Raw genomic sequence first — 24143 nt, forward strand, 5'->3', positions numbered from 1 at the left:
CATATAGATATTTATCTCTTTAAGAGTAAACTTAAACATAGTGGAACCTATATAATACATAGTTATAGGATGAGGTCAACAAGTCACTTACCCTGAGAAAGCTATCTAAAGAACCATTTTCCATATATTCAGTAACAATCATCACTGGCTTACCTGAAAAACAAACAAACAAACAAAAAAAAAAGCTGTTAATTGCATAGAGAATGGCTGTATGAAAAATCAGTCAAAATTGAAAAGTTCTACAAAACACAGAAAACATGCTAAAATATTCCACTAGTATTCTAAAACTGAAGGTGGCTTTGAGCAGCAAATGCCTTTGTATACCTATTCGGGCATGTTTGTATACATATTTGTACATGTCTAAGCATGTTCAACACTCCATCTCTCTCTGCCTGTATATCTCTTGTTAGAATGCACACATTTTCCCTAAATCTATTATGGAGTATTCACAGTAATAGAAAAGTTAACATGAGGAAGAGGTCTCAATACAAAAGGTCTTTTTTTATTATAGCAAGTAATAAAGTTAATTAAGTTAATCTTTAGGCATCAAATCAATAAAACATTTGTTTCTTTGTATAAACTCTATGCCACCTACCCTCTGGACGTTAGCATTTTTTAACTGCTGTTAAAAACTCATTTATTTGCATTTACTTTATTTACTAATTGAAACAATCAGGTTAAATTATAATATTTCTTCATAAGTAAAGCAAAGCCATAATCCTAAATACATTTATTGGAAGCAATAATTATTTTACATATTTTGTTATTTAATAACATAAATAATTGAAAAAAAAACATTTATATTTAAAATGAGGAAATAAAAATTGATGAAATATGGGACTATCTACAAAATTATTATGCCATAAATATTCTAGGTTTTTAAGTATAGGAATTAAGTAGAAATTAATCTTCTAAGCCCAATGCAATCCAGAATGAACTTAACAACAACTTAAAGACCCAAGTTTGTATTTTTATGAATTGTATACCTATCTAAAAATATACATAAAACCGGTATATTAAGGAAAAGTTCACAAATATATTGTACATGTAGTATATGTATATGTATACAGCATAAAAAGCATGCACAAATATAATACAAATATTAGCCCTAAAGACTATATTTACTAAGAAAACTATGCACTATGGAATTGCATATACAAATACATTTGGATTTTCATGCATATTTTATCAATTTTGCAAGCTGATCCAAAAGAGGCAGAAACAAAGTTGCAAGTTATAAAAATCATGAACACGAAAGAAATAAAATGGATATATATTGTGATGGCTTATATCAAATATTTCTTCATCAGTTTCCCTTTTATTTATTTTATTTATTTGGTTCTCAAAGCTACAATTCAGAAAAAAATCATTAGCATCTGTCTGTTCACTAAATTCTAGCGACTTAAAGACTAATATACAGTACACCTTGCTGTTGTTGACAAAAGAAGGCCCATGTTCTGGACAAGTAAGGACAAAAGGTATCATAGCAGAGTGCCATCCTGCTCCACTATGTCTAATTAGCCAGTAGCAAATGTGCTATGTTTAATTATCCCAAGTGCTAAGTAGCTCAGGAATAGCATGTCACATCCTGTACTCTAACAGTCTTTTCACTGCCTAATGACAACTGGACACAGTTCTTTCATGTGGTCTTTTGTGAAGAAACACTGCCATGCTTATGCTCCAACGAATCTTTACAACGTTCTGTAATTCAAATGTTTCTGGTCAACTCTGACATAAGTTATGGCCTGGGAACCAACCTCCTCCCTCCCAGCACACATACTAGATAATCCACTTAGCAACTGTTTTAACCCATTTGAGATAAAGTTTCCCTTATTCACCACTTTCAATACAAAATCAATAAATACACCTGAGTGTAGTATAGTGTTCATTTAGTACATTTATTAATAAGCACATTTTATCTGAAAAAAAGGAGCCAGAATTATGGACTGTTTTTGCAGTATGCTGCTCTTTCAGAGGAAACATTTTCTACCTACCAAATGACTGCAGGCTTCTGGACTGATAAAGTTAAACCACTAATTTAATTTTAATTCATTTTAAATTTTTAATTAATTGAATTAATTAATTTTAATGTTATCACAAAAACACAGTCTTTGTACCTCAGCCAGGAAACATTTTAGCATAGTTCAGAAATTATGCATATTTTAAAAGCATTTCAACTATATATTGCTATACTTCATCTCAATTTTCTTTGGACAGATTTAAGAATATTTTCTTGAAAAATTAGAATATATCATATTCTTGCAACTTCCACTTGTCTTACCATGATTAAAAATTAAAAAAAAAACCATAATTAATTAAACAACTAATTAGAATACAACTGGCTTTTAATTATTTAGTAAAGTATGATACTTTTTGATGAAATCATGTAATAAATACATTGCAACAATGCAATATGAATATCGCTGGATAGAAATATAAAATTAATTAAATAATAACAGGCATTTCAAATTATTAAATGCACACTTCCTGCCTTATACTTATTCTATCTGAACATGGTTTTCACATGTTGAGCTGGAAATGAACAAGCAATCAGAAACACATGTTCTAAGGAAACCCAGCATATTTTTTAGAGAAACATACTGTGTTCATTTATCAAAATGCACCCATTTATACGATAACAACTTGTTTCAACAGTGTTTCTAAATTTTATTATACTTCAGTGCTACAACTCACTATAAATTATTACTAAACTAAGCAGAACATGTGTATTGGGACTGTTGCCTATAAGGCACCCTGGAGACAAGCATGGAAGACCAGCACAGAAACAAATATGAAACAGGGGAATAATTCAGTACTGGAAGAATAGACTGAGCTCTTATTTAGCCTGTCCACCTTATCATATCTCTAGTGAGCAGTAAGCCACACAGCTGCTGAACAGTGTATGTACCAATGGTTTCAACTAAGGGTTTCCTACAGATGACAGCCATGAAAGTTATTAAGAATTATCCCATAATGTGCAATCAGCATGAATAGCTTATTTGTAAAGGCCATCCATCAAAATTTGGTTTGCCACATAAAGTCCCAATGCCAATTTATCATCTGTATCATATAGGAAGGTATGCTTGGCACACTCCTTTCAAAAAGAACACCCATGGATAATATACAAACTTCCTCTATTTATTTGAAATAATTCCAGCCTAACTTTAAGGATTACATGGTTACCGGTAAAGCATAATTCAAAAGCACAGGAGGATTTTCCATTATAATGTATCAATGCATAAAGAAAAATAAACTCAGCCTTTTCAATCTCAATGATAAGTCAAAACATTTTTCACAGAAATAATTTGAACAAAGTCAGAAATAATGTGGAGTATTTTCTTATTTTCACTTTTACTTTTGCCTATAATAAACATCTTTAGAATGTATGTAATATTGTGATAGGCTGACCTGCAGTGATGGAATGCTTGTGACTGTGAGTGCTGACATAATCGATCCATCATTATTGGGTTATTTACAAAAAGAAAAAAAGAAAGAAAGAAACCCTCACAAAATTAACCTTTGTGAGTAGGCAGGGAACTAAGGTTTAAAGATTTATGTGAGAAGCAGCGCAAGGAGTCTAGAAAGCTAAATTACAGAAAGACCATAAGAATGATCCCTTAAGGAAGGGAGAAAATATTGCAACAGACTATGAAATAGAAACTGGAAGACATATTGGTGAGATAAAGAAGCAAGGAAAAAAACAACTTGGCAGAGAAAATTTACCTATATATATTAACATGGTTCTGGAGGAGATACAGAACCTGACATATACATTACCACCTGCTCAAATGACATGTTAGGCAATGGGATAGGTACCATTTTAGCCTTACCTTAATTTGTTTTATGAGCTACTGTCTGGCATTCAAGATAAGATATACAAAAAGTAGATAATCCAGGCCAATAACATCAGTCTAGGATACCAGAAAGAGTTCCTTCCCTGATGTCATGCCTTTGTTTATTGGCTCCAATATTTTCTGGTACTACCAGTTACTCTGGTGTATCCCCAGACACACAGATTTGCATTAAAATTATTCTGCTTCCATATGCAGACAAGCTCAAGCAACCTTTGTGTCTACCAGAAGTTTACTCTTGGCATTCATTCCTCCTTTAGCTGAAGGCATGGTTCCACAATCTTGAGCAATATGTTACTTCTTCCCACAACTGTGGCAGTTCACTCTGACTTTTAATAGAAATCTTTCTCTTCTGGAGAATACTGCAGGTGATATTTGGATTCAGCTGTTCCCATCCAGTTCTCCTATGTAGATACAGCAGTTTTCCATCTGATGGGCCTTGTTGTAAACAAGGCCTGATCAGTGGATGTCACCCTTTACTTTTGAACCCATGAAGTTTGCAAAATACAGATTGCCCACTGATTGATTGTATTCCAAGGTACACCTGAGGGACTTACAACTTTTTTTCTGGTTGATGAATCACTTGGCCTTTTACTAGCAGTTGACTGGGGAGTGGGGAGAATGCTATACCCAGAACAGGATGGAGATAAATGTGCTGAAACTAAATTAAGTATATTAAACACATGATGAAGATTTCAGTGTGATCCATCGTCATGTGTTTAATAATGTCCTCTTTTTATTCTTTAAGAATAACAATTTAAGGGCAACTTTTGGAGGGACTCTGAAAGCCACACCCCAAAGTTTGAGGGTCTGAGACCTTAAGTTGTGCTCCCTTTTCTACTTGTTGATAAAAGATCTATACACAAGCAGAGAGCCTCTGCAAAATGTGTAAGCTCTCCAATCATTGAGGGATTATGTGTATATTATGTATGAATACCATAATGCAGTTGGAGAAAGGACAGAATTCAGAAAAGGGGTCCTGGGCTATAAATGGGAGAAGCTCTATATTACTGGAAAAAAGAGATAAAGTGGAGATGGGTGCCAAAGGCACCGAAATAAAGTTTAGAAAATGTGTATTAGTTGTGGGTGGAAGGAAGAGATGCAAGGAGGATACTAAGGAGGATATAAGCACAGGCATATGAAAAATGACTCATAAGAAGGAACAAATGGTTACATTAACAAGAATATATATTCTTCTTGTATACTGATGGCAAATTTCCAACAAAAGTGATGAGTTCCAGACTTAAAAATTATTCTTAGGATTTCTAGTGAATACCAGCTGAGTAGATAATTTATATAATTCTAGCAACTTAATTTAACTTTTGAATGTTTTTCCAGTTTAATTTCTTTCCTAAAATATTATTATCTACATGGCAATATTACCAATAAGGAATGTAATTTTACCAGTATACTAATCAACAGCATTCTTGGTCAGTTATCAGTTAGGAGTTTATATTTGCTATATTACTGCTTTCAGCTATTACTACTTTTAAAATACATACATATTGAGTAAAATTAAGATATTACAAAGTCCAATTATTGCCACATGATATTTTTTTTTTGCTTCCTGAATGTGGCTCTTCAAATATTTGCCAGATGCTGACACCATGAGGTAATGAGTAGTATGATTTTTCAAGTCCAGCCAGAATGCCTGCAGCTGTTTAAGAGCAATCAATGTCAACACAGAATCCAGTATTTCCTAATACTGAATGAAAACTGTAAAACATTATCATCTTTATCACCACAGGAGGGTGTACAGTGCACATTGCAGTTCTAAAAAATCTACAGTTGATTCATAGCAGGATTCTTCATTTTCTAAAATTGTATTTCACTGTAAGTTCAAACTAAAAAATTAAAGAAGAAATCATACTTCTTTGGACATTACAATATTTCCATTTTTGAACACTAGCAAATGTTGTAGTATTCAGGAGCTGTTGTTAAATATAAGCATCCTATGAGCAATGCCAGCATATTTATAGCTCAAACTATATGCTATATTGCATTACCATCGATGTCACCCACAACGATTCGCAAGCGTTTGGGCCAAATTGCATGATTCAGTAAAGACATAGCGTTCAATAGCCTTCTGTTTTAAAATGTATGTAAAAATCTGAGTGTTATGGCTCTGCCCAGATAAAATTAAACCCAAACATATATGCCACAGTTTTAAAACATTTCCATTGGCAATAATGGGATTTTTAAAAAGGCTGACTTATGTGCAGATTTCATTATAGGTTAAATGTTACAAAAATTTAAAAAAATAAATAAAAGAGGGGAGCTAGTATGGATCTGGATCTGGCTACTGGTGAAAAGGTAAAAGGTCCCCTGTGCAAGCACCGAGTCACGTCTGACCATAGTGGGGTGCTTTGCCATTGCCTTCCCCAGTCGTCACCTTTCCCAGCAAGCTGGGTACTAATTTTATCGACCTCAGAAGGATGGAAGGCTGAGTCGACCTGAGCCGGCTACCCGAGAATCCGGCTTCCGCTGGGATCAAACTCGGGTCGTGGGGAGAGTTTCGGTTGCAATACTGCCGCCTACCACTCTGTGCCACATGAGGCTGTGATCTGGCTACTACACATTCTAATATAAATATTGTTTAAAAAAAGAAGAGGAAACAGTAGTAAGTATTCCATGGCTAGCACAGGCTAATAGTCCTCAGCTGCAGTGGGCAAGCCATTAAAACATAGATAGCTAAGTAGTTTGGGGATATTGGTGCTGTGCAAATTGGCTGAGCAATTCAGATAGTTTGAATGAAATATCACTGGCTACCAAGGAGTTCAACTGGGTGGTAACTGCAGTCAAACTGCCCTTTCCATGAATATTAGCAGGTATCAAAGGAAAAAAAAAAAAGTGGGGGGGGACCCTTTCATTTAAATTCAGATACCCAATGAGAGCACATCTCATCAACTTTCTCTTCAAACATCTCTTTCAAATGTTTTATGCTAAATATTGTTTATTTCAGCAGTTAACTTACTTTTGGTGACCACGCCTTCTAACCGGATTATATTGGGATGATCAAATTGTCCCATAATGCTTGCTTCTCCAAGGAAATCTCTTCTCTGTTTCTCTGTATAACCAACCTTCAAGGTTTTTATTGCAACTGATATTTCCTTTTTGGAAGGAAGCTTTAGGCGGCCACTACATACTTCTCCAAACTCACCTGTCAGTAAAAGCAAACAGAGAAATTTTGAGTTTCCAGCTAGAGATCATGACAGATTAATTGGCTCAGAAAGCTGCACCTTCAGTCTATCTCCTACACTCTGTGGCTTTTTATTCCTCTAGAATATCACATACTCCAGATGTCCAATTCTGGAATCAATCTGAAACATTTCTATTGCTTGAGATATGCCTTTTACAGACCTGACGTAATGTCAAAACTCTACCTTAGAGGTTAGTTGCAACATTGTAGCAGAGTAAGAACAGATGTTTCAAACATCTATTTTATGCAAGGCTTAAACAAGGCTTAAAAATTTATGAAACTCTTCTTTTAATAAACAGTGATGTTCAGCAACATAATGTTAAGTAACCTGACAAAACAGAAACTTTGTGATGTGTGCCTATAAAAATGTGTATGCGTGATTGTAAGTCAGAAACATCATTTTGTCTGAAGTGTTGTGGAAAGGCTTGTTTTTTTTAACTGATGATATAAGAGATAATATAATGCATTCAAGAGACTACAGAGGCAATAACAACAACAACAAATCAGTATCTGACCTTGCATCAAATCACATCTGCCAACATGCGCTATTAAGGGCAATATTCAGATATGAGCATTAGGTTAATGCTGTTAAACTAGAAGAACTTACTGAGAATTGAAAATTGAAACTCAATATTAGGGAGGTTTAAAGCAAGAAATGAAACTTCTTGCAGAATTTCTTGAAGAAATTCTGTGCAAGCTTGGTGTTGTATTTTTAAAACTCTCTTTGGTATATATTTTAATGGTATTAACAACTTTAAACTGTTATCACTATATACCTATCACTGTTATAGTCAGAGCACTTTTATTTATAGTTTGTACAAGTTTAGCTATTAATTATACAAAAGAACCACAGTAAATATTCCAATCATGTTGAAGCTTGATGTTTACCAAGTGGGCTTTTTCCCTTAAGATTTTTTTCCTCTTACTGTCGAGTAGTAAATAAATTATATTAATGAATAAAACTGCAGTGCAAGGCTATTTTTCTTGATCTTTCATAAAGCCCTGTCATGTATTTCTCAGAAGCCCTTTACACAATTAAAACTTTTTGAAATCTTGGAAGCATTTAAGTTATATTACCATTTTTGGTTGAAAATTTTTGGTTGGGAATTTGTGTGAATATGCTGGATGATATTGTCCCCATATAAAGACTTTTCAATCACATCTCTCTTTTCTTAATTTTGCACAGGCCTACATTATGTTGGAATACACATATTCTAACCATACTTCTGTCGCCTTTGAATGGGATCTGTGTCTCTTCTCATCCTTTCTCATCTTTTCCTGAGTACATCAAGCAAGCCCAAACATGGTTATTAAGTTAGTTTGCCATATATAACAAATATGACATAAAATATTAGATCATTTGCATAAATGGTCTATATATGGATGTACCCCCCAGATGGACTAGGACATGGCAAACAATGGGTAGGTCTGGGATAAACTAAAAGTGATTATATATAATTTTGATTTATTAAAAAGATAATTAATAAAAGTACCAATATTTTAACTCTCCAAGTTTATAAACAATGCTCGTCCACCTATCACATTAAATACAATAATTTGATGGTGTCTACTGAAAGGACTCTTGGCTACAAACCATAGATTCTGTAGGACTACAAAAACATATTGGTACCATAAACATGTATCTTCCATGCTTTTTTTTTGTTTAAGAAGAGACTGAATAAGCATTTTAGTTTTGGTTTTGGTAAACGATCATAGTTTCATTAGTATATTCAATTACAGACTGCAGTATTTTTAGTAACTATGTTGGGCTCACTTGTAATTCATTGTTTACTTCTAATATTCTTTTTAAAAGTCTTGATTTTAAACCTGGGGATCTTGCAATCAGGCCATTTCTTCTGATGTAATTTCTTCTATACTACAGTTAATATGTTATAAGTATTAAATGATCATTTTATCATCACAATCATTATCAGTAATTGAATGTTGCATGTGAGGAAGCTACAGTTCAGCACTGTCCTATCAACAATGCCAATCTGGTTTTAAGTACTTCATTAGAATATGGCATACATATTTAAGGTATTTATCTTGAATTATGTGATTAATATGCAAAACAGAATATGGGAATGAAGCATGTGATCTTACATACTGCACTGGATTGTATGGATATAAAAAGGCAAAGATGCTACCACATTACGCCTGAGTCCCAGTGCTTACATGACATAAGGAGGCAGCTGTCTTGACAACAGTACAGGAAAGTTTGCCACTGATTTCTTCTGCAATTTTTTTTTTTAAATTACAGCCTGATATTCTCCAGAGGTTCACTCATATGAACCAGGTCTGATCCTGCTTATCTTCTGAGCATCAAAAAGGTCAGCCAGATGCTGCCACCTGCTGAGATTTTATGTATATACATTCTATTAAACTATAGGAATATTAAAGATGGGAAAGGAAGCAAATGGAAGGGGACTAATGATCTGCAATCATATGAATACATAATTCAATATAGTCTCTTAGCTTCAGATCTCTATCATAGGTCCAATGAGCTATTGTGATCTGGGAAAAAATAAAAAAATGTCTGACTTCACATCCTATGTTATGGGGAAATATTATTATTATATTATTATTATTATTATTATTATTATTATTATTATTATCTATGACCCTGCTGTCAAAACAGGAACACTAGTTGACTTTCTTAAGATAATTTTTTATTTTTATTTTTTTTAATATTTAAAATTACAAGCACATATAAATGCAATTTGGTTTCAACCTGAACTGTCTGGGAATAGAAGGACTTGGATGCATACAGATAAATCATGTGCTATATTACATTATTTAAATCTACCAGAAAGTCTGGGATGTTTCTATCAATTTAGGTGCTTCCTGCCTCAACCAATTCCATTTTGGTGACAGTCTGAACATAGGGTAATAGTAGATGCAATCGTTTTTTCTCCTCAGTTAGATCTGCTCTAAATCAAATCCTTGTACAGCAAGGAGTCCACCTTGAAGTTCTTTCTCCTACTCCAATAAGATAATCACCTTATACGAACTGAAATGTTTTGTACTGAAACCTTCATTAATGAGAACAGGATAATCCATCAACGCTAGGCTAGATAACTCAGCAGGTAAATAAGTAAAATTCATTCAAGGAAGCCTTCATGGATCTCTGTATTTTATAGAACTGTGTGAATGTTGACTTTTAGAAAACTTAGAGGAGAGCAGACAGGTCTGCCTCACAACATCCCTTAAACCATTTTCTCTGCCATGAAATCTACACAGTTTAGGTCATTTTACATGGAATTATGTATGAGTACTTATTACATTGCTTTGTTCTTTATATTTTCCCTTTTTTCTATTCAGTTCTTTTTTTCTTTCAGATTATCCAGAGATCTGTCTATGTTGGTTGAAAAGTGACTTCTCATTAAAACCTTTCCCCATGCTTGTGCAAAACTGTGGAGTTGAACAGCTACTCCTTTATGTTTTCAGAATTGGGATGTGGTTTGCTGAAATTTGTACTTCTGCCTATTGGCAGGGAGGATTTTTTTTTTTTTTAATCCTATTCAGCTAGGCTGAAGGAAGAAGTCCTTGGCAGGATTGCTAAGAATGCTTCAGCTGGACAAACTAGGGTGTGGCAGGGGGTTCAGCTTTATTCTTATTTTTATTGGAATTCAGGAAGAAAGGATTTGCCAATAGGTAAAATCATCTTCTCTTCTCATTCCAGAATAAAATTTATAAAACTCCATAGCAGGGATATACAAACCTTTTGGGCATGAACCATTCTGTTCACAGAGCAACTAGTTTAAGGTATATTATACTCAAACTGAAAAAAAAAAAAAAGGTGTTTTGTATGTTTTTTTTTTATTTTTATCAAATTTGTCCCACCCATCTCCTCCCACCAGAAGGACTCTGGGCAGTTTACAACAAAAGTAATCAATTAAAATAATAAATATAAAATACAAATGCAATATATAAAAATATAAATACCATTAATAAATAACTATAAAGATAGGAGTAAAAATAAAGTCCAAGCGGCAAGATCTAACACAGTCCATATATGTGAGGAATGTTCTAGGGTGCCAGCCATTCCCAAGCAGGGCTACTCCCTTCTCCGCCCCAAGCAAGATGGCAGAGCCAAGTCTTCAGGTTCCTCCGGAAGGCCAGGTGCGATGGGGCCAACCTCACTTCCAGGGGCAGCATGTTCCACAGGGCGGGATCTACTGCAGAGAAGGCCCGCTTCCTGGAACCCACCAAACAGAATTCTCTTATAGACGGGGTCTGCAACATGCCCTCTGTTCATGATCGGGTGGGATGGGTTGATGTAACAGGGAAGAGGCAGTCCCTCAGGTAAACTGGCCCCATGCCATGTAGGGCTTTAAAGGTGATAACCAACACCTTGAATTGGACCCAGAAGCAGACTGGTATCCAGTGCAGCTTGTGTAGTAGATGTGTTATGTGTCCCGACGTAGGGGCACCAAAAATAACCTGCGTGGCTGCATTCTGGACCAGCTGTAGCTTCCGGATACTCTTCAAGGGTAGCCTCATGTACAGCGCATTGCAATAGTCTATGTGGGAGATAAGAAGGGCATGAATGACTGTTCGAAGGGCCTCCCGATCCAGGAAAGGGCATAACTAGCACACAATGCAAAGCTGCACAAAGGCCCTCCTAGCCATGGCTGCCACCCACTCTTCAAGCAGGATCCATGAGTTCAGGAGAACCCCAGATTATGCACCCGGTCTGTCTGAGGCAGTGATACCCCATCCAGAACCAATGATGACAAAGTCCCAGATACAGAAGAGCCATTAACCCACAGCCACTCCATCTTACCAGGGTTCAGCTGAAGCCTGTTGTTCCCTATCCAGACCCCTACAGCACCCAGGCACCGAGAGAGGGCAATCACAACATCACTTACCTCACCCGGGATGGAGATGTATAATTAGGTATCATCAGCATACTGATGGTACCTCATCCTGTGGTGACAGATGATCTCACCCAGTGGTTTCATATAGATGTTGAAAAGGAGTGGAGAGAGAACCGAACCCTGTGGCATCCCACAAAGAAGTGGCCAAGTGTCAGATCTCTCGCTCCCTATCACCACTGATTGGGACCAGCCCTGGAGGAAGTAGGTGAACCAGCACAAGACCACAACACCTACCCCCAACTCCCTGAGCCACCCCAAAAGGATACCATGGTCGATGGTATTGAAAGTTGCTGAGAACTCAAGAAGAGCAAGGATGGATGTACTGCCTCCATCCCGCTCCTGCCAGAGGTCATCCGTGTGATCAATGCCATTTCTGTCCCATATCTGAGCCTGAAACTTGACTGAAAGGGGTCTAGATAATCTGTTTCATCCAGAACCCTCTAGAACTGCAATGCCACCACTTTCTCAACCACTTTTCCCAAAAAGGGGAGGTGGGAGACTGAATGAAAATTGTCTAGAACAATAGGGTCCCATGATGGTTTCTTGAGGAGGTGGTGTACCAATGCCTCCTTAAAGCCAGTCAGGAACACCCCCTCTCTCAAGGATGTATTAACCATTGCCTGGACCCAACCACATGTCACCTTCTGAGCTGCTTTTACCAGCCAGGAGGGACATGGATCTAGATTGCAAGTGGTGGCATTTACAGTCTGGAGGATCCTGTCCACTTCCTCAGGCCCAACAACGATCAAACTCTTTCCAGACAACTGGGTAAGTACATTCCCCTGGTATCTCCCTAGACCATGCCTCATGCTTACAGTCTAACTTGGAGCAGAGCGAGTGATTTTATCCTGCAGATGCTCAGCAAACTCCTCTGCATGGACTTGTAGATGGGCCCACCTTCCCCAAAAGAGATCAAGTAATTTTAAACAGGGCCATTGGACGTCATTCTGCAGATGTGATAAGAGTGGAGAAATATTGACCCTTCACTGCTCTTATCGCCACAAGGTAGGCCTTAATAATGGTTCTAAGCTCTGTTCAGTCAGATTCAGTCCTTGTCTTTCTCCAGTGGCACTCTAGGCATCTCTTAACCCTCTTCAACACCCTCAACCCCTCCATAAACCACAGGGAGTGTCAGGTTCGATGGGGCAAGAGAGGCTGCTCAGGCATGATCCAAGGCTCTGGCCGCCTCCCTATTCCAGGCTGCAGCTTTAGTCAATAAACAAAATGGAACAGGGCTATTTGGTCCTGACTGGAGGGTTTGTGTTCTAGGTGATTAAAAACTGTAAGAAAGGAATTATCTTTTCACAGCCACTGCTAAAGAGGGTTATTCAAATATCCCATGAATGATCTAGCATATTCCCAGTGTCCCTATTCATAGGGTTATGTTAAAAAATATCTGAGTCATAAAACAATTTAAAAGTACATTTATGTGTTTTAATACTAAAAAGTGGGATGAATTAGAGGGCAGTAATGGGATTCCTGTTGTAAATCAAACAAGGTATCTGTCTTCATTTTAATTAGAAATATAGCAAATCATTCATTTGACTATCATGTGCAAAAGTGATCTGAAGAGCCCATTGTTAAGCACTCATTAAAGAACGAATTTATCTTAAAGACTTGGGGAAAAAAAATTAAAGCCTTTAAGATGAAATGGCATAACATTTATTGTTAAATAAGTAACTGTTAGAAAGTACAAGTGTCTTTTAATTTAAAAATTTTATGGGGACTGACTGAGGGAACTCATCCTAGTTATCAGGCTGAATATGATTGGAACAGATTTGGTCAATATCAGCCAGAATCTCTAGCAGAGAAGCATCCAAATTCAAGATCTTACACTGTGCCTGAGAAATTATAAAAAAACAAGGCATGCAGGGGAATCTATCACAACCATATACTTCCTCCTAAATGTGCTCTCAATCTCTTTTTTTTGTCTGTTCAGATTTACAATGGCAAGAGGAAACTTGCTGGTGGATTGAAGATGATGAAGAACACTGCATCTTCTGGAGTAGTACATTAAAATCTAAAATGAATGTAACTTTTTTGTTATAACAACTATACCTTTGATAAATGATGACCATTGTTTCTGAAAACCTTTTTAATAGATCACTTTTTTGTAGCAAATAATTGTTTTTATAATCCCTAATTCAGTTGAGATAAATTAATAAATGAAATGAAAAAAACAGGTTTAATTCAAGATTTATGGAATTAATTTTTCCCTTTCCATTCTGAATCTGTGCCAGTTTATTGACCCACTGTTGCTTAGGAGTAACTATTGCAGGGTACAGTGCCAACTACTGTCTTCAACACATATGATTTGAAATCCTGTAATCTGCAAAATAACATTACATTTAAATTCAGAAGCAATTGCAAATTATATGATTTGTCCTTGGCAAGAGACAGATTAGAAACAGCTAGACTCCACATTTTCTAAAATAGTCTCAGTCATTATTTCTCAGTCCCAGAACTCTAAATGTACTAATATTTGTAGTACATGGTCCTTAAATGTTGAAATTTTGTATCTTTACTTTTCATTCACTAATTTTGTATCATCTAGCCTCGTGAAGATTGAAATTCAAATCTTGCGCATTAGTTTGTAGTATTTTGGTCCTAATAGAAACATTGATCAATTGTAGAATTTGCATTTTTTTTTCCTTATGGGCCAACATTATTGTCTTTGCTTTTTATGTATTACCACAATTCTTGAAGTACATTCCCAAATATTATTTTTCAGCTCAGCCAGTGCTATAGTGAAAAGCTGACCTGTATGTCACCTAGGCTGAAAAAGACTGTTAGCTCTGTCAGACTGGATGATATTGCTAAACACAGCATGGAAAGACCAAAATTCTTTAATGATTGGTCACACAAGAAATTTTATGGAACAAAATGACTGCATCTGAAAAGTTCACAGTAGTAATTAGAATGATATGGCATGGTGATTCTCATGATTAATATTTTTACCTGCCCCAACAACTTTGTCAATAGCTATGCTAGAAGCATCTAGCTCCCTGGCAAATTCATGAACAGCCAGATTGGGATCTTCGTATGTATGTGGATCCACATATGTTCTGAGTCCTGGAAGCTTCACTGTATAAAAAAAAGATCAAGAGATATGGATAAATAATCAGAAACACAAAAAGTTAATGATTACATGAGAAAACATGCACAAAATGCTTGAAAGAAATTCTTCAGGAAAAGTGATACTTTACATAGAACACCACTTTATAGGACAAGTAAGAATTTATCTCAGCATTAACAATTACAAGGGACTATAATTTCATCATGTTTTCCTTAGATCCCATAAGACTAGAAAAATAGTCAAATAATCTTTCTTCCTTTTACAACTTTAGTCATGCCCTTTGGGCTAGTTGATAGCACAATATCAGCAGCTTTGCTTATAAGATTTATGAAAACATTTTCCCTTGCTTTGTACTGTTAGCTGCCCCATTAAGAAAGGCAAAGCATTCCCTGAGTTAAAATAAAGGTTTTCTGTTTAATCAATTAGTTTATATGATATATATGTCTGCTCATTTCACACAGGGAACTCTGAGTGGCATACAAGGATTAAAAACACAGAACACACAACCCTCAGCATCCAGGGATATTCTAGACCCTTCAAAAGCCCTTTAACTAGATTGGCCTTATTTAGGTCCTCTTCATGACCTGCTTGCTCCTCTGTCCTGCCCAGAAAATATAGTTTTTGAGATGTTGCTCTCTATGCCTTCTTAAAGAATTTAGTAATTGACTTCAAAGGCTAGTTGCGATTTCTGTGGCAATGCTGCAAGAAAGTACATAATTTTGTTCATGAAAAAAACACAACTTGAAATGGAACTTTGTACAAATGATGAGCATCTTATTAAGAAAATGTATAGAATGTTGTTGCAATTGAACTTGGAAGATGAATATGTTAAAGACTGTATGACTAAATGGGCTAAGAATTTTGGGTACAATATTATGATAGAACAATGGGATAATATGTGGAACAAAGGTCTGAAATATACTTTGAACTATACTTTGAAAGAGAATTTTTATGAAATGATGTACCGTTGGTATTTAACTCCTGATAAACTCCTGTCTAAAATGTATAAGGGGGTATCAAATGTCTGTTGGAAATGCTCACAGGGGGAAGGAACTTTCTATCATTTATGATGGACTTATGGAAAAGCTAAGAAATTCTGGAATCAAATACGTAGTACTATTCAAAAAATTCTTAAAGTGGACTTACAATTGAAACCAGAGCTGTTTCTTTTGGGTTTGATGGACCAACAGCTTGAAAAGCAACATGGAACTCTGTTCTTATATATGATACAGCAGCAAGACTCTTATACGCTCAAAGATGGAAGGATGCACAAATTCCCTCAATGGAGGACTGGATGATTAAGTTAATGGAACCGGCGCAAATGGCTAAACTGACAGCATTGATAAGAGAAAACACTGTAACTGGATTTGTTTCTATTTGGAAGCTGCTCTTGGACTATTTGCTTGTAATGCAAAAGAATGAAGTCTTGAGTCTAGATTCTGATGATTGAATGGTTTGATTTTAAAGATGCAATGTTACTAAATGTTTAATTAATAGTAAGAGATTAACTTTTAAGTACTTTTATACTTGTGCTGGAAAAGGTCAGAAACCACTGGTCTGATACGCTTTTTTGTTTACCCCTGCACCGGTTTAGCTTTTCCTGTTTTTCTTAGATTTGTATTCTCTCAGTCTTATATTCTACATTGTATGTCTTAATTATATCTTGAACAATTACTAATTAATAAAAAAAAAGGAAGACCCATTCAATGAAAATGAGACATGCTTTTTTTATGTGCTCAAATTTGATGTGGGATAAATCATTTTAAAAGCTTTTCACCCCTCCTACTGCTCTAAAACCTTCTCTACCATTGTGTTTTATTTAATGTCAAAATACAAGGAATTACAGTCAAAAGCCTCCTGTATCCCATCTACTATCAGGTTTAAAAAGAGACGTAGTAGGAGCGGAGGAACTAAACAGAGGGGCGGGAAATCCATTTCTTGTAATACTAGAACTCAGTGTCACCCAATTAGATGAATTGGCAGCACATTCAGGCCAGGCAAAACCTCTGTTCAAACATTATTAGGTTCCCAATACACAGTGAGGCTTCTAAGATTGTAGCACTAAATCTTCCTGAGAATTTTGATGATCATTCTATATAGAAGCCTGAGTACCTAGGGGACTGAAGATACATCTTTACCACTGACACAGTTTTAGCTAGCCTTATCCAGGTGAATGCCTGGACATGTGAAATATAATGCATAAAGCTACAGGGATCACTATGATAAGATGTGGCCAATAACCCAGATTACTTTATAGAGGTGTTAGACAAATCTGTAGAGGAATCTTAGCCATTTAATGATGGTTGATTGAGAAGAGGACATTATAGAACCTCTTTAGGGAAGCATCTGAATGTGGCTAGCAGATTGCTGAATTGAATATCTCTTTGAACTGATTCACATCATAACTCTCTTTCTGCTCTTGCCTAATGAAACAAACCAGCTGCTGTAAAACTTTAGGCACATTACAAAAACTTACTTCCTAAGTTCTAGTGCTAATTGCTTCCAACACAATTTAAGGAAACCATTCACAACAGGGAGATGGTGTTTTGCCTAATGTGGCATGCTTTGTTTCCTACAAGACTGAGTCTGTTAAAGGAAGCATTACAATAAAACTTTCTGAAAAACAGCAACAACCCACATGCACAATTTGCCAGAGGGTTAAAGTCTCAAAAGAGTTCCATGCCATCCTTGCTGGTTCTGTTACATATCCTTCCTGCCCCTAAAAACAAAGAACCTTCTACAAATTGCAAAAAATTTGGAATCTTTGGTTTCAGACCTCAGGAGTGTTAAGTTCTCAGATGACTGAAAGTTGCAACAGAAAATAAACATGTGCACATGTGTTGAGCTGCAGAATTTTACAATTACTTCTATGAGAGCAGGATCTATTCTACTTTACCAGATGAATTGTCCCATGAGAAATGAAGAAGTAAAAAAAGAATTGGCCTATGATGGGCAAACAGATAAATTTAAGGAAACCAATTATATTTGAAGTGATATCGTGAAAGAGGAAATAAGGCTATCCCAAAATTGTTAATGGCTGAGGCTTTTTTCCTAAGCAATTCAGAATCACATTGGAATAAGCCAGCAATTTATTGGCCAAAGTGGAGAAAGTTTATTGCAACAACAGATAGTATTTTATTCTGTTGCAATTAATTCAGGATAATTTTGTTTGCTATATTTGCAGGTCATGTGTCAAGGAACTCCAAAATATGTCTAGTACTTTGAGTTTACACTCTCCTCATGCAATCTTGGGTAGAACAAATTATGTTTGGGGGGTAGAACAAATTATGTTTGGAGGTCCCAGCAGAAGCTCTAAACTTTTCAGATTTTTTTTTTAAAGCTCCTGTAAAACTTTGTGTAATGAATGCCTTTCCCAATAAAGTACTCAGACTCAAAAACAAAGTTTAAGTTCTGATTTTATTAAGGGTAGAGTGCAAACACAAAGAAAGCTGAGAATGAGAAAAGCGCACCTAAAATCAAACTAAATAGCCCCGTTACAAACAGAGTCCCACCCCCCCTTCAAACATCTCAAATTCACATTCCCAGGTGCTCCTAACGAGTTCTGCTGATCAACGGGCAAAAAGACCTTGACACAAAAAGATAACCCAAACACATTCCTACTTAGCAAACAGAGATAGAGCGCTCAGTGCAAGGTTTCTCAGCAGCTCCCTCCCAGCTAGGAATGCGCGTCAGCGCTCTGGCATGCGAACCGTTACGATGTACCAGGCACATCGAAACGATGAACATGACACTTTGAGGATGTGCACTCTAGTAAAGCATGTCACAGTTAAACTGTTTGGAGGGTTAAGTTTTTAAGAGTAAAACTTTTTAAAGCAGTCATGAAAAGGAACCAGAAGGTTTAAAAAGGTTTTAACTAAAACCAGAAGCTAGTTTCAAATGTCATGTTTGCCCTGGAATTTATTTTAGTAGAATGAAAGACGACCACCTATGAGTATTTTTCTGAGCGTGTTTCTATCACCACTTAATAGTCCAAAGCTAGCCATGATGATTCATGTAATATTAATGGGACATATTTTCCAGTTTGGCTTCACAACATTATTAAACCACCAAAATTTATCTTTTTAGAAACAAGTTTTCCATCCTGGCAAGAAACAAACTTTGTTAGTAAACTATAAATTGTTCCATGTACTACTGAGATGTAAATATAGAGTACATAGGAATTTGATTAACCCAGTAACTGGCACAATGTACTTTTTACAGTATAACTTACAATGGCCATTACCAAAATATAGCCTTTTCTCATCAGAGCCATGTTTTGACTTATGTCCACAGAATCTAAAGGCAATAAGAGATAAGAACATCAGAAATGCGACATTTTATTGACAGCTATATATGTAAATTTATTAAAACACAAATATACACATGAACACATTCAGGATAACATATTTTCCCTAAATGTTTAAGTGTCTATTAGAAACATTTTCTTAACATTTATAGTCTATGAATCCTATAAAGCTGAGATAAATTCTAAGGGAATATAAAGAAGGTACCTGTCCTAACAACCAGGAAACACGCTGAGACATAGAACTGGTCTCTAATATTTATTGCTAGTACTTAACAGGAATCCTAACAAACTAAAGAAGCGTGGGAAAACCCAGACATATAACCCCCAAGGGTTAAGGCGGTCCCGATCTGTGTCTCTTTGAATGGCTGACCAATTCCTCAGTGCTACGCATGCGCTTGACAGTCTGGATGGGAGCCTCCTGCTCGCCATCCTTACTCATGACAGTACCTAATGAGCTAAGATGTTGGTTTTGATGTACCTAATGAGCCAAGATGTCTAGTTTTGCTTCATAATTGTCTATAAATAGCTGTTTGTAGCAAGTTTAGTTAGGACTAGTGCTGCTATTGTTAGCAGGCCACGTTATGTATCCTGTGCTATAACTTTTGGCTCAGTACATGGCAGTGAAGCCTAGATCAATTTATCTCCAGTTGTGTCACCTTTTCATATGTACATTCATAACTCTGCTTTATCCTTTTCTGTAATTAATCTCTATTTAAAAAAACCATTAAATATACCATAAATGTTCATTCTGAATGCACTAAAAGTATACATTTCAAAAAAAAAAAAATCAGTGTATTTATTTATTTTATTTTCTATCCCACCTTTATTATATATGAGTATACATTTGTAATACCCTAAAACATGTTTTTATATGCTTTTGGTATCAATTTTAAACTGAGAATTGCATAACAAAATTCACAGAAACATGAAACCCAAAGGATAACCACAGTCAAACTTGCACATTAGTCCAGGAAGTATGAATCAGATCAATTTGCCTTGAAACGCAGACCAAATTAAATCCTTGAGTATCCTTGACAGTATCTTGGTGACAGTGCTTATCATTCTACTGCAGGCTTTAAGAAATGAAATCCAATGTGTAAAAGGAATGAGGAACTAACCTCCCAATCAAAATGTAAACCACAATTGTGAGCAGAATAATTGCTACCGCAGCTGAAACAGCAATCATTACAACCTGGCTATTCTCACTGGAGATGGAGAAAGCTAAAAGTTAAAAAGAAAAAAAAAATGAGAATGAGTAAAACAAAAAGCAGTAAATACAACACTGCTGATAACTGGAGGAAGATAAAAATGTCATTGCAGCATCATTTTGTTTTTAGCTTACAGAAGAGTTACAGAAGAGTTGCTACCCCATTTCTGAGCTACAGACCTATTTACCTTTTAGAAAATCTTCTATAGAGGTAAAAATAAATTAAAATGCCTAGGAAAATGAGAGAGAGAGAGAGAGAGAGAGAGAGAGAGAGAGAAACAGAGAGAGAGAGAAGGGGGGGAGATAAACAGAGAGAGAGAGAAGGGGGGAGAGAAAGATAGAAAGATAATGCTATATTTGTTATAATGCTGGGAAATGCAAGGTTCATTTGCACAACAGGGCTTCCTGGCTTCTCTTCTTAGAAATTATTTCTGAACCTTGAAATCCTGAAATATAAGGTAGGAAAATGACTGTTGGAAGTGTGGCTAGGACTAAGCTTTAGGGCAGAAGAACCAGAAAAGTGCCCTTTCTATATCATTTAATTCAATATACTTTTCCATGCAAGAATCCACATCCCTCTTCCACCCACCCACCCATCCCACTTCTCCTTTCTCTTTGAAGGTAAGGACATAGTAATCAGGGAATGCAAATTTACAATTCAATGTAGTTTTACTTTAAAAAATATATATTACCCATTTCCACCACAGAAAATAATTATTTCCTTCTAAGACATCAGGGTTACAAAAGCAAGTAAGATTTTATCTATGTAGGCAAGATGGTGCTATTGCTTTAGTACGTTTAAAAATGAATGGTCAGATTTAAAAAAAAATCCAAACACTTCCTCCTTTAACATAAGAAGCAAGTGTCAAGAGTAGAATTACATGATAGTGATAGCTGAGAAGAGATTTTCTTAGAAATAGTGTTTCACAACAGGAATAAGCAACAACTTTTCATGAAAGATAACTGGGATATAAGGTGTAAGGATCATTATTTTTTTTTCCTAATGCTAAAATTAAGAAATTACATAGATGCATTTTTTTTAAAAAAAGGTCAGTTGGGTATGATATAAACAGAAGATCAATGTACAGGAACATTTTTCCTTAATAAAATAAGTGGCTCATCAATGAGGCTCAAAGAAACTTTTTTTAACTTAGTTCCTATGAAAAATAATAAATGAAAAAACCTACACTGGATATACAGTATGTTGGTGTCAGCCTTACCATGTGGGAAAAACAGGAAACATAACGAGATGAGCTAATTCTACTTATTGTAAGGCTACATTAACATAACCTTGCAAGTCTGAAAGTACAATTCTCCCACTGTCTCATTCATACCCTGAGAAATTAGGGGAGGTCTCTTCTGAACCTCTTGCCCAGACCACAATCCAGCTGCAGACTATGCTGTCTCTTATATGACTATTCTCTAGGCAGTGTCTCTGGGCCCAGTCTCCCAAGGTCATTTCCACATACCATTACAGTTGGACATCTCTTGAATGATCCTGCTGCAATAACCTCTAATGTCCAAGTGATTTAAGAATGTTTAATCTTGGCTGGATCATGTCCACAGTTTCAAGCACAGGACAAGAATTGTAATTTCTTAGCAATTAAGCTATTCCATTCAATTCATGATGGAAAAGTAATTTATTACAATCTGCTCTCAAATAATATTAGAATAAAGAAAAAGCTGCTGTATGTCATCCAAACCTCTTTATCATCTTTATAGTTTTGATTTCACAAAGTCTTTCACGCATACATGTTTATTCTAGCTGATAAAACATATGAACATATTTCTTTCCCTTGTTCTCCCATAAACTAAGTCACAAAAGGTTTTTAAAGATGTCGATGGATGTAATGCCATTTATTCCATAGTCTGGGGGTCACTGAAAAAAATCGTTTGTTGACTAAAAGAGGATCCCAGCTACTTTATACAAATGCATGCATATAAAAAACAAAACAAAACAAAAACCACCTCACAGATCTCCAAAACGCAAACATGTCAATGTGAAATGGCTTGGCTTGCTCCTAAATTTCTATTTATTTTGGAGATACTATACTACTCTGTTTAAATAGAAGATTTCTTAAACTTCAGATACTTGGGCCTATGAGAGGTTGGTAAAAAAAGTTATAATTACAATATATGGGTACGATCTCTGTTATGCTTTAACTATGGATTTTTTCTCCTCTCACAAAATTTATCTGTCTAATAAAATATTAGATGGGCATATTATTGCTCAAATGGTGTCATGTGTTAGAATAAGAGTGGAAAGATCTGTTAACTCCTTCAAGTAATTGTAGTAATGCTGCTAAGGAAAGTTCACCTCAGATCTGATTTGGAGACTATTTAAGCTTTAGAATAGAGCATTTCAATTATTTATTTATTTAATTAATTTATACACCACCCATCTTGCCGTATAAGTGACTCTAGGTGGCTTGCAAGTAAAAAAAAGAGAATAAAAAATCTTACAACGCGGTGGCGCTGCGGGTTAAACCGCTGAGCTGTCGATCGGAAGGTCGGCGGTTCGAAACCGCGCGGCGGGGTGAGCTCCCGTTGCTCGTCCCAGCTTCTGCACACCAAGCAGTTCGAAAACATGCAAATGTGAGTAGATTAATTGGTAACGGCGTTCCGTGAGTCATGCTGGCCACATGACCCGGAAGTGTCCTATGGACAACGCCGGCTCCAAGGCTTTGAAACGGAGATGAGCACCGCCTCCTAGAGTCGGACATGACTGGACTTTACGTCAAGGGAAACCTTTACCTTTACCTATACTTAACCCACCAACCACCTCCAGGGCTGCATACAACTGTTGGATCCCCATGCTAGTTGGCAGAGCCAGGTCTTAACAATCTTGTGGTGTGATGCAAGGATTGGGACTACTTGTGAAAAAAATCTGAGAATAGCAATTGATTGAAAATCAAATGTGAGTCAGTAATGTGATGTGGTTGCAAAAAAATGTAAAGGCTATTTTAGGATGCATTAGCAGAACAGTAATTTCTAAATCATTGGATGTAATAGTTCACTTTTCTGCTTTGATCAGAATTCTTCTTGAGTACTGTGTCCAGTTCTGGGCACCACACTGTAAGAAGGATACAAACAAACCAAAATGGTGGAGAAATGGTAATGCAGATGATCAGTGAACTAGAAATAAGTTTATGAGGAAAAAGTGAAGGAACTGGATATATTTAGCCTTGAGAAAAGACAACACGAAGGGGATAAACATTGTTCAAAAAATGGAAATGATGTCACACGGATGAAATTCAAGATGTATTCTCTACACTTTTCAGAAAACATAAATGTTCCTAAAAACATAAAAGAAAAACATGACAATTTACTAAGACAGATGCTGACAGCTACAAGAATAAATTTGAATAATTTTGGCATATTGGAAAAGAAGAATTTCACTGAGATTATCAGACCAAAATTAGAGAATATGCATCAATGGCAAAATTAACAGTACATATCTATAATGTAAGTCCAACCAAATATAATCAGGAATGTCTGTCTACACTACAAAGGCAAATTTAGACATTTGGAATATGGTTTTTAGGAAGAAAGTTATGGGACCAATAAAAAATAATACATGAAAGCATTTATATAGATACAGTAATCTTTAATGTAAAGTATAAA

General features: G+C 35.9%; 1 protein-coding gene across 1 annotated transcript in view; it reads right to left on the reverse strand.

Annotated features, from left to right (window-relative positions):
* EPHA3 (EPH receptor A3) overlaps positions 1-24143 on the reverse strand; it is a 237241-nt gene that overhangs the window by 19974 nt on the left and 193124 nt on the right. The window contains exons 8-12 of the mRNA XM_063305552.1: positions 20431-20533; positions 19238-19302; positions 14889-15014; positions 6826-7011; positions 92-153 (exon numbers count right to left, since the gene is read on the reverse strand). Of these exons, the coding sequence (XP_063161622.1) occupies positions 92-153; positions 6826-7011; positions 14889-15014; positions 19238-19302; positions 20431-20533 (542 nt within the window). The remainder of the gene's footprint in view (positions 1-91; positions 154-6825; positions 7012-14888; positions 15015-19237; positions 19303-20430; positions 20534-24143) is intronic.

Source organism: Candoia aspera, chromosome 5 (assembly GCF_035149785.1).
Source record: "Candoia aspera isolate rCanAsp1 chromosome 5, rCanAsp1.hap2, whole genome shotgun sequence".
Lineage (NCBI taxonomy): Eukaryota > Metazoa > Chordata > Lepidosauria > Squamata > Boidae > Candoia > Candoia aspera.